At 34.4% G+C, this 14,494-nt stretch overlaps 2 protein-coding genes across 3 annotated transcripts; one reads left to right on the top strand and one right to left on the bottom strand.

The window, feature by feature from the left end:
* The first annotated feature begins 3,094 nt into the window (after window positions 1-3,094).
* On the top strand, window positions 3,095-3,849 carry LOC110884817. Its single transcript, XM_022132530.2, has one exon. The coding sequence runs from the start codon at window positions 3,142-3,144 to the stop codon at window positions 3,802-3,804; it is 663 nt and encodes a 220-aa protein (XP_021988222.1). The 5' UTR covers window positions 3,095-3,141; the 3' UTR covers window positions 3,805-3,849.
* A 430-nt stretch (window positions 3,850-4,279) lies between these two features.
* LOC110884815 (BAG family molecular chaperone regulator 4) lies at window positions 4,280-7,840 on the bottom strand. 2 transcript variants are annotated; one of them, XM_022132529.2, is made up of 5 exons: window positions 7,653-7,840; window positions 6,220-6,488; window positions 5,851-5,997; window positions 4,727-4,837; window positions 4,280-4,605 (listed from the first exon to the last, which is right to left on the bottom strand). In XM_022132529.2, the coding sequence occupies exons 1-5, from the start codon at window positions 7,777-7,779 to the stop codon at window positions 4,600-4,602; spliced, it is 660 nt and encodes a 219-aa protein (XP_021988221.1). In that variant the 5' UTR covers window positions 7,780-7,840; the 3' UTR covers window positions 4,280-4,599. The 2 variants fall into 2 exon arrangements, with proteins under 2 accessions (XP_021988221.1, XP_021988220.1); XM_022132528.2 differs by having other exon boundaries at window positions 4,280-4,837.
* Between the last annotated feature and the right edge of the window lie 6,654 nt (window positions 7,841-14,494).

The raw sequence follows: 14,494 nt of genomic DNA, 5'->3' as shown, positions 1-14,494 counted from the left end.
GAGAAATGAAAAATATATCAATATCATAACTGTTTAGTGGTTATTTTTTCATCCAACGAACCGAACACGTGTAGATATTTTTTTGGTTATGTTACAACTTTATTTTTTGGGTTTTCTCTATCGCTTGTTATAGCATGTGTTTGGTAAGGTCCCCATCACAACGCAAGGGTTGAACCCCACTAGTTCTATATACTTACAAATTCAAGTGAGATGTACAGTAGTTTTATTTTATTTTAATTTTTTGATTTTGGTGTCTTTTGTTTTTTTTTTTCTTTTTTATCTTTTCTTTATTATTGTTATCATTATCACTTAACTTTTTTTTCTTTCATTGTTATTATTCAAACTTTAGTACGAGTACTTGTAACCCTTCAACTTTTTTAAAAACTTTGTAATCGAGATTTACATCCGGCTCTGAGAATTCATGTACCCTGTTCGAGTTTGAAAAAACGTGTCCTTAGGCCTTAACGAAATTGGGTATTGGGCTCATTAAAAGTTTAAACCTAATGGCAATGGGCTAATAACTAATCTAAACCATAAAAATAGTTTTGTAAGAGGGCCAATGTTGGTGTTTGTATGAGCATACCCATTAATATATTTATTTTTACATTTACATATCAGATTTTTTTTAAATAACGTGCCCTTCGAACTATCGGACCCTGACTGGTGGTCCTCCCCGCCCACCCTAAGGGCTGGCCATGAATTTACATGCATACATATCGATATAAATTAAGTTGATTTACGTTTTGCTATAACCTTTTTTTTTAGAAATAAGTCGGGTCAAATATAATCCATTTTGGTATTTATTTTTATGTTTGTTTTCAGTTGATCTACGTTATTTTGAAATAAATTATTTTCGAAAATGAGTCAGTTTAGTTATAATACGTTTTCATTATACAGTATAAATTCGAGTTACTTTACGCTTCAACTCCGCCGCAGGGCGCCGCACCATTCTTTAACATAAATAGCATTATTTTCTTACGTGTTTATTTTTATGTACGTGTCGCCATAAATTTAAGTTGGTTTATGTTTCAATGTAAGTTTCTTTCGCAAACAAGTCAGGCCAAATATAATACGTTTCATGCTTAGGTTTTGTACGTTTGTAGTTAGTTTACGTTTTGACGTAAATTTAGTTTGGAAACAAGTTAGGTTAAACATGATACGTTTTCATTATACGGTATAAATTCGAGTTACTTTAAGTTTTGGCGTCGCTGCAACGCGCGGGTAAATTTACTAGTTATATACAATTTCTCCAAATAGTTTTTAAGTAAAAGTAATTGGTTACTTATCAATACAAATGAACGAACAATTCATATTCAATTATTTCATTATTAGCGTTCAACTCGTGTGTATTCAAAAGTCGTTTAAATCATCAATATTCCATTAAATATTTGTCTAGTACTTGGACTACTTTTACACATGCACATTTACTACACCAATAACCAAAGAATACATTTTGATTTTTCTGAACGGCAGAGACTATCCTTTATTTAGAACTAGATTTAAGCTCCCCCGCGTTGCGGCGGGGGCGTAAAACTATACCAAATAGCACTAATGTCACACCACCGTCAGCGACTACCAACACTGAGTCGATTCAGGACCCGCGCGTTGCGACGAACTTGTCAAACGAAAAAAAATAAATGTAAAACATTGAACCACACATGCATGTTGCGTCGTGTTAACTCGCATAATTTTGAACGAAACAAAAAAACGTTAAACGACACACGCACGTCACGCCGTCTTAACTCGCAAAATTTAGAACGAAACGTAAAACGAAAATTTGCAAAAGAGGAAAAGTACATGGACCAAAGTTGAAGGTAAAAATATTGTGAGGTTAAATTGAAAATAATGAAACTTTTAAGTTAATAAAAACAATTTATATGGGTTAAAATTGTAAAATATAAAAAGCTTTTGGGTTAAAATTAAAAAATCAACTTTTTTTTAAAAACCCCCCAAAACATGAATTACAACCCTTATGCACAAAATTGTTCCTAATTTATAGAATTATAGAATGTAAATGTAAATATGCTCCTAAAATCCATCCCTTATTGTAAGATTTGAACTCTAATCATTTTGATGAAAATAAACACTCGGTGCTAGGGTTGCAAACAAACTGAAGGATACAAACAAGGTCATGTACTTGTTTGTTCGTTAAAGAAAATAAACGTATTTACGAACTGTTCATGAATAATACTTACCGAACAAAATTTCATGTTTTTGTTCTTTCATTAAAGATATGAAGTTTTCAGGTTCGTTGATTAAAAAAATGAAATGATCATGTTCGTCTGTGTTTGTTCGTTAATTTTAGATAACGAACACATACTAACGTTCATGAACATAAAAGAACACAAACAAGCGTTCATGAACACAAACGAACATATGTTAAATTTTGAATAATATATGCATCTTTCCTCACAGACAATATGTAGATCCACCCAAATTATACTAAGGGGCTGTTTGGCAATATCTGAATGGTTAAATGCTGAACCGGTAAGAGGTCTGAACCATTAAGTGCTGAACCGGTAAGAGGTCTGAACCATTAAGAGCCTGTATAATGGTTAACCGTTCAGAGGCAAATGTCTGACCAATTCAGATTAGAGGTCTTAACCATTCAGACTCTGTATAAATCTTAACCATTTAGAGGCAAATGTCTGAACCATTCAGACATCAGCTCGTGAAACAAACAGTCTGAACCATTAAGTACTGAACCAGTAAGAGGTCTGAATCATTAAGAGCCTCATTAAGAGGTAAACAAACAGCCTCTAACATAATTATCCAAACATACTTGACATATTCTAGATTAACATAATTAAACATAAAATAGCGTCTCAATAACAAATTATTACTTACAACTCAGCTTCGAGAAAAATATATAAGTGATAATAAACATATTAAAACAACAATTTACTATCTTACAAACTACCGTTTGTAACTGAAGTGCTACGCAGTCTAGTTTTCGTACTTACGATAACTTTCAGCATTGATACGGTGTCGTGACACATGTACTTTTCAACATCTGTGAGGTTCTAAAGTTATAACTTTTTAGTCACAACACGAGATGCACATAACTCCCTACTTTTCTACACTATCTTATACAACCACTTTATTATTATAACAACCAACTTTCAAACACAACTATCATCAATGGCTACACAACCAAAACACCAAAGAAAACTCAACCTTGATGCACCATTACTATCAACCAGACGGCCCAACGCCCCGATCATCCACCCGCGAGCCGCATCATGGGACTCGCGTAACCGTGTTCCCTTTTCATGGGAACTTTCAGCTGGTAAACCAAAAGACATAGGAACTCAACTTGATGACGAGTTTACGGTCCCACCGCCACGTCCACCACCCGGAAGGAAGGTTGTGGAACAAGAATACGACGGGGATGATGATTTCTCGGACGCGATGGACACGTTTTCGTTGTCGGCTGCTATTGACATGGTGGAGTCTGCCGAGATGGCGAAACGGAATAGTAATATGTTGGATGGAGTGGAGTTGGATTCTGGTGGGAATCAGTCACCTAGTTTTATTATTCAACGGTTTCTTTCGGATGCTAAAGCGCTTGCTCTTTCGTCTGGGCTTCCTATTCCGAAGAGTATTAGTAATCAACGCGATAAGTGTAAGACGCAAATGATCAATAGTTCGCCGAAAGGGTGTGGGCTTGGGCTAGATGGGCTGTTCCCGTGGCGTACGAAGCACAAGCATAAGCATAAGCCGCCGTGTGGGGTTAAAAGCCCGGTTAGAGTGACTTCTGCAAGCGTTAAGTCTCAATGGGGATGGAAACCGAGACCAAAGTAGGAATAGGAAAAAATCTTGATTGGTTGATAGTTTTAGTGAAAACTGCGAAGACGGGAAAAAGTATGGGAAAGATTATTCACATGTGAAACAGAGTTTGTTAGCGATGACTGTTTGATTATGTTTACGTTGTATTTACTTGGCGACAATTGGATTTGGACGACGATGATTGTGTTTTTATGTAAAGAGTGTTTGTATGTACAAAGGTTTGGAATTTGTAGATGTTTTGTTACACTCTATTAGGGATGTTAAGAATCAAGTTTAGCCGATTTTTAGAATTTCTAAGCCGAACCAGTAACTACAGCTTTAAAAGGAAATAAATCAAACTGACTAGATTTGGTCGGACCAGCGAAACCATCCAAAAATGGATTTGTTTGAAAGTGTAGACCTTTTCTTTATCAACTTTATTAGTATTAGTATGAATTAACTATATGTTAGTGAATACTAGACACATACACACGCACGCGTACACATTTAATGATTCATCAAGATCAGCTTGTAAGACCATTCCGCGACATAAACCCTGAGCATACCGTTAAGTTTGGTTTTTCAATCCACAACCCGTTGGCCAAACCTGTTGAATCGACCAATTCGCTTCAGTTTATGCTGTTTGACATTAACAAAGACTTATGAACACACTAATTAATTCTTAATCCACATCCAAACACCTCCTTAATTTGGTTCAACCAGAACAGAATGTGTACAAGTCTTTAACCCATATACGAGTATTCAAGCACCCACATACTCGTGATCTCCAAAAACTGTTGCTAGCCCGCCTAGCGTTTGACCGAATAATCATTACATCTGTAAATCGTGAGAACCACATTCATATTTATATTTTTCTCACAAACCAGATAAAAGAATAATAATAATATGAAGAAAACTGGATGTATGATTATTAAGATACTTCACATTCTTGATCCACCTTTGAAGAAGAAGGCGGCAAAGAAGGTTCATCGGGGACACTGCTAGTAGGATTAGAGTTCTTTGCCCTAAGATCATCCAACTTTTCAACAAGGCCCTGAACGCGACGTACCTGGAACAAACAATTAATAATAACAATAATATTATTGATCAAATGTCTAAAACACCCTCCGATAAAGATGAATCTTGCGGAACAAACCATCAAGACAAAGTGTGCAACATGTTCTAAAGGGAAATGTTTGAGACAGCCGACAGGTCTATTGACCCGCCAAAAACCTTTTTATCCATAGGGTTAAGTGAAATAACTAATTACAAAAACTAATTTAAACGGTTGTAACTCTATAAGCACTTGAGTAAACATCGGACCACTTTTAAACCATTTGACAAGTCTCACCTAGGCCTGTAAACGAACCGAACACAATTTATTCCTGAACTATTCGTGAACTTGTTCGGCGGGAAGTTCGTTTATTTAATAAACGAACGACCGTGAACACAATTTATCGTTCATTTATGTTCGGGAACGTCTGTTTATTATGTGTACATTCATTTATGTTCGCTTCAATTTAGATACATAAGTAGTTATATTTATATAAATATTAAAAATAAAAGGAACATTCTAACTACTTACGTAAATATAACTAATTGGTAATTGGGCTCTCTAGCAATAAAAATGAGTTTTCCAATGGAATTTATCGTAATTTATCACTAATTTACATAAAAATTTACTTTATGTTTGTTTATGTGTAGACAATATTGTTCATTTGTGTTCATTTATGTTTGTTCAATTATGTTCATTTGTGTTGTTTATTCATTGCTAAATTATATTTGTTTAAGTTTGTTTGGTTATGTTCGTGAACTGTTCATTTAGGTTTTTTACGAACGAACACAAACAAACACGAAGATGCCAATTTCTTAATAAACGTACATGAACAAAAAATGTGTTCGATTATATGTTCGTGCTCGGTTAAAGTTAAATGAAAGAACACGAATATGCCTTTGTTCGTGTTCGTTTGGTTCATTTATGTACATGTTTTTAATAGCATATTGTGCTGAGACTAATAAATAAAGAAACTAATTACTAAAAAAGGTTGTAAATCAATAGCAATAGCAGTAAAAGAAAGTGACCTCCAATCTTCTTTGTATTCTCCCTTCTCCTTCAGCATCAATTCCGTCCAATTTCAGCAACTGCCTCATCAGCATCTCCGTTAAAAATATAAAATCTTTATCTGCCACTTGAGTCCCCGAACAGACGACAGTCTCTAAACTAACCACCTAAAATACGCGAAAAATGGTGGTCGTGTATTAGGCTGCATTGATGGGATAAAAGTCCGATAAAGCAGTCGCGTATCTTATGGTTATACGCGTAAATGTTTATGAATTTCTGGCAGAAAATGGCTCCTTTGGTGATTTTTTTTCGTAAATATAACATATTAGATATCGACCCATACTAGAAGTTACTCGTTTAAACCACTCAAATCAAAGAAAATAAGATACCTGTTCTTCAAACTGATTATTCTCCTCTCTTACTCGATTAACAGCCTCAAGCCCTCTTGATACCTCCTCGATGTTTTCCTTAATTTCTTCAACCTTTTCAAGATCGTCATTTTCGGTAGATGTATTCTCAATTAACGTAACCTTTGAATTGTCCTTCACACCCGCCATTTCCAGACTTTCATGATCATCGTTCTCTTTTCCTCTGAACAACACGTTTAGCGCAGTTGGATCTAAACCAGTTTCTTTTGCAATCACCCCTTTCAAATCACCTTCATTAACAAATAAACAAACAGACAATAACATTTGATAAGTTTAAGGTAACAATAAAAGAACAGACAATAGTTTAAGGTAACATTTTCTGTTTATATTTACGTAACATAAATGAGTAATAGTCTCTTGATGAAATGAAAACACACGCGCTATAGCAATTTCATCTTCAAAAAGTATGATGCTATTTGTTTCAACCATAGTTGTTAAAAGCCATCGCCTTTTGCGCCTAGACCCAATTTCCTAGCAAGGCGAGGCGATTGCGCCTTAAGTCAAGGAAATTGCTCTTTAATTCTCCAAGTGTGGTTCCTGCGCATATTCCAGCGAGATTCCTAGATTCTGGAGAGTTTCTGGCCAAATTCTTTAAATTCTGGCAAGATTCCAGCTAGATTTCCTACTTTTATCTAACGAAAACTATTTTTCTACACTTATAATCAAGCATTTATAACTTTTGGTACTAAATAGACGATATAAAATGTTATATAATAGCTTTAGTTTTATTTTATTTGAAGAATAGTATTAAGTTTCTATTATATAAAAATATTTTAAGTTTTTTTGTTGTGCGCTTTTTTTTTCTCAGGCCCGCGCTTTTTTGCGCCTAGGCCACAGGCGAGACCTATGCGTCGATCGGTAAGATATACAGTCAACATAAACTTTCATCCATGAGATTACAAAACATCAAAACCAGCTCACTGTTAATAACAACTACTGATTTAAGAACCAAATCATTAGCTACATTTCACTGTATTTTTCTTATCGCCCAACAAAGCCCGGCCACCCGCGTACACCCATAGGCAAAAGGCCTCCCACGCGTGTGATCGCAGGCAGCGCTGGTGACCTGGCCCGTCACCAATTCCAGGGGAAACCCACCACCAGAAAGGCCACTTTCTGGCTCACGCATGACATTTTGTCACGAACGAGACTCTAACCAGTGACCCGAGAAAGTCATCCGGATACCACTCGAGCAGTGCCCCTTTGGTCACTTGATTAACTACCAAGTGAAATATACACCTCAATCAAATAAATAAAGCGAATGATGGTAAAAATAACAATTAAACACCCAAAACCCACCCTAACATAATTTTAGAATGCAGCCTAATAATATAATATAAACAGAATGTTTGTTATGAGTAGTATAAAGAAACAATTGAAATTTGGGAAAGTACCGAAGGTGGATTGAGGGGTGGTAAAGACGTCGAAACTGTTTGAACCAAAAGAAACTTTGATGTTGATGTTACCGGAACCCTTATCTTCAACTTCGTTGTCGCCGTCTCCGCCGTGTTCTGCCATCATCCAAAAGCAGATTAGTGACGTCTGGCGGTAGGTGTTTGTTTTCAAGATATTTCTTAATTCAAATGGAATTAAAGGGAAAAACCTACGACCCACCCGACTATAAATTAAATATTGACTTCGTGGTTTTTGGATTAAAAAATAATAATAATTAATTCGATATCTTAACATCCAATTAACATGTTAACAAATAACTCACTTAATACCCATTAACACAAAGAGAAAGTGGTTTGTAATGCCGGTTAACATGTCATGTCACCGTTAACACCCCAAATGTTAGAGTACACCCCATGACCTTAAATCATAGCTTCCTCAATCATTTGCGTATACGTTAAACGATTGTTTACCTATAGATTATACGGTTGTTTGGGGGTTAAACTGCTGAGTTTAAAACAATTCTTTACGCATACGTGAAACGAGTGTTTGATGATGTGAAACAATAAAGAATTAGAAGGCAAGGATATATGTATAGAATCGTCTTTATATAATAATCTCTCATGTTTCATGTTATTTAAATGTTTCATACAATCTTTATCTATGAGCTATAATAAAGCAAAACCAATTTATGCCACTTGTCATGAACTTAAGCCTATTATTGTCACTTGGCAATATAATTAATATCACTCGTTTAAGTGTTTTGAGCGGCAAAACTATTTACAACCTATTCTTCTTCTTAATCACAAATTCCCTTCTATAGTTAGATTTAAATAACTTACCGATTTTATATTCAAATCAAGAATAGAAACATTATTTATGGTATACAAAATTAATTCTTTTTGTTGATGTTACCATTTACCATATATTTATTTTTCATAACTTATTCATAATTCATAATAAATAAATAATATATGTATAGAAAAACCGGTTCGTCAACTTTTATCAATCAAAGAATATATTTCATTTCTATAACATCTATATTTTTAAGCCTACAAGACTAATAACTAAAAATATATATTATGAATACGTGTTTATATATATATCTTATATTGATTATTTAAATACCAATTATAGAATTATAGGTTATAGATCTATATTTTTTTATAATTTATAATTTGTATTAATATTGATTAAACTTGTTCTCGATGTGTTGCAAATTAAATATTTTTTGTTTATTGTTTATTTATTAGTTATAAAATTATTAGTTTTAAAATCATCATAATTGTAATGGAGAATCCAACTAAATATCTAATTTCAAATGTGAATAAAATAAAGTTTCAAAAAAAATAATTAAATAATTAATTGAGACATATTTTTTCATCAATATCTAAATATTTAATTCCAAATGTAATAAAATTAACCATCAAAATTATATGAGATTTGATTAATAGGGACCTCTGGGAAGAGGTGGGTGTCGGTGGCCAACTGGGCTACCCCAGTTGGTTAAAAAGAAAACCAGGTTCGAGTCTTGGGAGTGGCACATGTCGCCCAGGATAAGAACTCGGCAAGGGGAATTCATCGCGGAGCTAGCCTGGTCGGGTAGCGGCTCCCGGAGTGGGATCACTCCGGCGGTTGGGAGGACCGTGCACTATCCCCCCCCCCAACATTACAGAAAAAAAGATTATCTTTCGTAACTATGATAATTGAGGTGATATTAAAATTGAAATATTTTAAACACTAAAGGTAACTTTTTTCCCTCTAATATAACTTATTTAAACCCTCTATATTTTTATACTCCATTTTATTATTATATGTCAAACAAACACATCCTCTACAATTTATCAAGTACACGTATGTTGCTTACAATCGACTCAATTTTGATAATTGTCAATCATAGAAGCAGGTTAGTTACTTCCTATATTCTTATTATTTGTTTCTATTGTTATCAATGTGTGTAGTTTTATCTTCGTATACTAATCAATTATTAAAGTACTGTACTTATTAGTTAACGATGTATCTTTTTATACTTTGATTAAAGAATGAATCTTCTTCTTCTTTATTCAGTTACCTTAATCACATTTTCAGTGATGCCAGGAGCCTGGATGTAAATACTATCCATATATATTTTAATTTTTCTTCATAAAAATTGTACTTTAATCTTTTCTTATTGATTTGGGTTAAACAAATAGTTATATAGGTACAGTTTGACAATTTAAATCACTTCAATTACTCTATTGCACAATTGATATAAGGATAACTTGACTTATGAGGTCAATTATAGTGCAGTGATGCTTTGAAAAGTCTGACACTTTATTAAAGATTCAATACGTCAACACTTTGACTTCTTGGGTCAAAACATAGCATTATCATATCTTAAAAAGTCAATGTGTCTATTATAAACTGAATATGGGTATAGTTTGACTCAATATGTAGCGTTTTTACAACACTGGGGATGCGAGAAGCAAAAATTTCATCTTGGGGACTTGACTTGATCGCGGCCAACCAACATATTTAGGGACACAAATTGCAGTTTACTCTTTTGATTTTTAAGTTTTAGTTTGTTCTTTTATTTGTTGTATAATTTTTAACTAGGTTAGAACCACGTGTATTACACGGGTTGAATAAATGTAATTTTATGTATTAAATAATAAAAAAGTTATATCTTTGTGAAACTCGTATATTGTACGGGTTAAATAAATGTAATTTTATATATCAAATAATAAAAAAAAATTATATCTTTAAAAACCATGTGTATTACACATATTAAATAAATGTAATTTTGTATACTAAATACTAAAAACATTGTATCTTTAAAAAACCCATGTATAATCGGGTTGAATAAATCTATCAAATGATAGAAAAATTACATCCTTAAAAACCCCGTATATTACACGTGTTGAATAGATTTAAAAAAAGAGTTATATCTTTAAAAACCATGTTTATTACACATATGATATAAATGTAATTTTGTATATTAAATACTAAAAACATCGTATCTTTAAAAACCCGTGTATAGTCGGGTTGAAAAATCTACCAAATAATAAAAAAAAATTATATCCTTAAAAATCCCGTGTATTACACGTGTTGAATAAATCTAATTTTACACAGCAGATGATAAAAAGTTATATCTTTAAAAACTTTGTGTATTACATGAGTTATATAAATGTAACATTGTATAGTAAATAATAAAAAAAAGTTAAATTTTAAAAACCCCGCGTTTTACACGAGTTGAATATATATAATTTTGTATACCAAATAATAAAAAAGTTATATTTTTAATAAATTAGGATAACATTTAATTTTAATTTATTATTTATATATGTAATATAAGATAAGTAGGAAAGAGAGGTATTTGTTTAAAAATATATTAAATAGTAAATTACAAAAATCGTCCTTTATGTATGTCATTTATTGCAAACCATGTCCTCTGTCTTCAATAATTACAGAAAACGTACTTGATGTTTGCAAACTCTTGCAAGTTATGTCCTTTAGCCATAACTTAGTTATTTTTTTGTGGTTAAACCTGACCAAATGGACCCCACATGAGGGTATTCTGGTCATTTTACTCTCATGTGGGGTCCATTTGGTCAGATTTAACCACAAAAATATCCTCATGTGGGGTCCATTTGGTCAGATTTAACCACAAAGATTAACTGAGTTAGTGCTAAAGGACATAACTTGCAAGGGTTTGCAAACATCGAGTACGTTTTCTGTAATTATTGAAGACAAAGGACATGGTTTGCAATAAGTGACATACATAAAGGACGATTTTTATAATTTACTCTATATTAAATTAACAATTTAGATAAGGACACGGTTTGCAATAAGTGACATACATAACAGGACGATTCTTGTAATTTACTCTATATTAAATTAACAATTTAGATTTGAGGATAATATCTTATTAAAATATGATAAGATTTAATATTAGTTTGTTATTTATTTAGTTAATTAATATAAGATAAGTATAGATTTGAGGATACCTTCAAATATGAAGGGGCTGTTTGGTAGCATCTGAATGGTCATTAAGAGGCTACCTCTTAATGGAACCATTAAGAATTTTACCAATGAGAAGGTAGAAGAATGTGACATGTGATGATTTACCATTCAGAGGTTACCTATTAACCATTCAGACTTGAGGTTACCTCTTATTCATTCAGAGGTTTTAAACCATTAAGAGGTAGCATCTGAATGGTCATTAAGAGGCTACCAAACAGCCCCTTAATATTAATTTATTATTTATTTAGTTAATTAATATAAGATAAGTATAGGTTTGAGGATACATTCAATGAATGACACATGTCCAAAAGTCAGTTTCTTTTATTATAATAGATAGATTCGTAGGCTTTAAGTGTGGTTTTTTAATTGTTGTGAGGTTTTATTTTTAAGTTAAATGGATTATCTTTTTATTAAATTTTTAATTTTTTTCGTATTTTTTATTATTTTAAAAGAAAATTTCACTTTTTGTCCTTTATGTATTACTTGAATTTTGAAACGTGCCCTTTAAAAGTTTCAGTTTCAGTTTATGTCCAAAAAACACATGTTTTATATCACTTTATGTCATTTTCACCAAACTGAGTTAAATTACTCAGTTAGATTTATTTAAGGCAAGGGCAAAAATGGTATTTTATAAATAAATGCATCACATCCCTTTTATCCCCTTATCTTTTTCAATTTCTGAGAAACCCTAGCACAAAACCCAAATACCCTTCGATCACCGGCAAACCCCCACACCCCCTCGTTCTTTTCTCCCTAAAACCCGACCGGACTCCGGCCGGTGAAGCCGGCGGAGCCGGTGACGCTGATATTGATGAGCGATGATGAAGATAATGTCGTTGATGATGAAGATTGATGCTGATAATCGAGGATAATGATGGTTGACAGCGGAGGCGGTGGTGCGGCTCTGGTGAGTTCCCCGGCAGCGGCGACTGAGTGGTAGAAATGGGGGTGTTTGACGGCGGTACTGTGACTGAGTTTCGGGTAAACCCCTTTTTTCTTCTCTTTTTCTCTTTAGATCCGACACGATCTATGAATTTTTCTGGCACATTGGGTGGTGTTTCAGGTAAGCACGATGTTGAAGATGATGATGATGGTGGCAGTCCGACAGCGGCGTTGGCCGCTGGAGCCACGACGACGGCTGTGGCTGAGAGAGAAGATAATAAGGGTTTAGGCAGATCAAGATCACTTGCAAGATTATAGGCTCAAAAGGAGTTCTTGAAAGCAACTTCTTTAGCTGCAGATAGAGTTCATGAAGATGAAGACTCTGTTCTTGAATTTGATGAAGCTTTGTTGAAGTTTGTTACAATGTATCCTAAGTATAAAGATTCTAAGAAGATTGATGAGCTGAGGGGTGAGGAGTATTGTCATTTGAGTGATGGGAATAAAGTATGTCTTGATTATTGTGTATTTGGGTTATTTTCTTTTGTGCAAAGTGTTAATTTTTGAGAGTCTTGTACTATTAGTTTGTCTGAAATAATTTATCACTTGGGGAATCATGCTTTGTATGGTGGTGGTGAAAGAGGGACTGTTGAGTATCATATCAAGAGTAAGATATTTGATTATTTGAACATTCCTGAGAGTGAATATGGACATCGCCGGAGAACCGAGTCCGGCTACCGGACTTGAAGGGGAGAAGGCAGGGATTTGGGTTGTGTCACACCCCAACCGATGGCGGAATCATCGGGGCATGGCACTGAGCGAAACAGATTGTCCAGAAGTTTCCATAACAACTATCTATATAATCCAGTTAAAGATACGTCCCATACCGTATCCCGAATAAACAAATACATTGTTACAGATAACATCCAAACAAGTAATTCTGTTCCAACAACTCAGATTTAATTTAATACAAAACGTAAAGATTGTTCAAATGCTCCTAAAGACCCAGCCTAACAAGATCTACAGACAACTATGCTCTAGTTGCGCTTTCCTGACAGTCAACTATTTGTTGGGGGTCTCTAGAGCTTTATTCTAGCTTCGCTTTCCTAGCAAGCAAACATCTTATACACCTGTCACATACGTTAAAATACAGTCAATACATAAATGTAAAGGTGAGCATACAAGTTTGATATAGCATATAAAGTTCGAATAGTTTACGCATAACCAGCACGTACACAGAGGAAAACGAAGCATGTTAATTATCGACATGGACCTATCGATACCAATGACTGTGGGTTGACCGTCCGAGACGGTTCGCAATACATGATTACCACCGTAAACCATGCAAGTAATGGTCCTTAACAACCCCCGTGTGAACGGGCGCTGAGTCCAAACTATAGTACTACGTCGTTAAGGCAGGTAGACAGCATTCCACGTGTAAACACAATCAACAAGCATTCATTCAGTCACGTAATACATGCGAATCGGTTAGCGTTCAAGAAATTGAGTAGTGTGTTCGATAGTGATTTGATAAGTAACGTATGTAACACCCAAAAGTGCTAAAAGCAAAAAGGGATCGAGCATACTCACAGCGATTGGTTGATGGATTGAAGGGAGCGCTTGCGAGTAGGGTTAGCCTGAACAGTTCGATAGCATAGCGATGAATACACATAGAATGAAAACAAGTGTAAGCGGGTCGAACAGCCTATTCGATCGAACGGCAGGTTCGATCGGGTGGGTTGTTCGTTCGGCTGGACAATCCGTTCGGATAGCCTGCCCGATCGGCCGGTAGACTCGATCGGTTGGACTGTTCGAGTGGATTGTTTCTTCCTTTGATGTGTTTGTGTGTGAGGATTTGAACTTTTGAAGTTTTCGTTGTAGCATTTGAGAACACTGAAGTGTTCTTACCTTTCAGGTCGATCGATCGAACAGTCTGTTCGATCGGTCGGCTTATCCGATCGGT

Source organism: Helianthus annuus, chromosome 10, assembly GCF_002127325.2.
Source record: "Helianthus annuus cultivar XRQ/B chromosome 10, HanXRQr2.0-SUNRISE, whole genome shotgun sequence".
In the NCBI taxonomy this organism is placed as follows: domain Eukaryota; kingdom Viridiplantae; phylum Streptophyta; class Magnoliopsida; order Asterales; family Asteraceae; genus Helianthus; species Helianthus annuus.
This window is presented reverse-complemented; position numbering and strand designations above follow the sequence as displayed.

What these genes read in the sequence shown, in the direction of transcription:
- LOC110884815 (XM_022132528.2), bottom strand. Translation starts at nt 7,779, where the DNA reads ATGATGGCAGAACACGGCGGAGACGGCGACAACGAAGTTGAAGATAAG. An exon ending in CACCCCTCAATCCACCTTCG is followed by an intron (nt 6,489 to 7,652) that starts GTACTTTCCCAA and finishes TTGTTAATGAAG; the next exon opens with GTGATTTGAAAGGGGTGATT. An exon ending in ATAATCAGTTTGAAGAACAG is followed by an intron (nt 5,998 to 6,219) that starts GTATCTTATTTT and finishes CGCGTATTTTAG; the next exon opens with GTGGTTAGTTTAGAGACTGT.
- LOC110884817 (XM_022132530.2), top strand. Translation starts at nt 3,142, where the DNA reads ATGGCTACACAACCAAAACACCAAAGAAAACTCAACCTTGATGCACCA.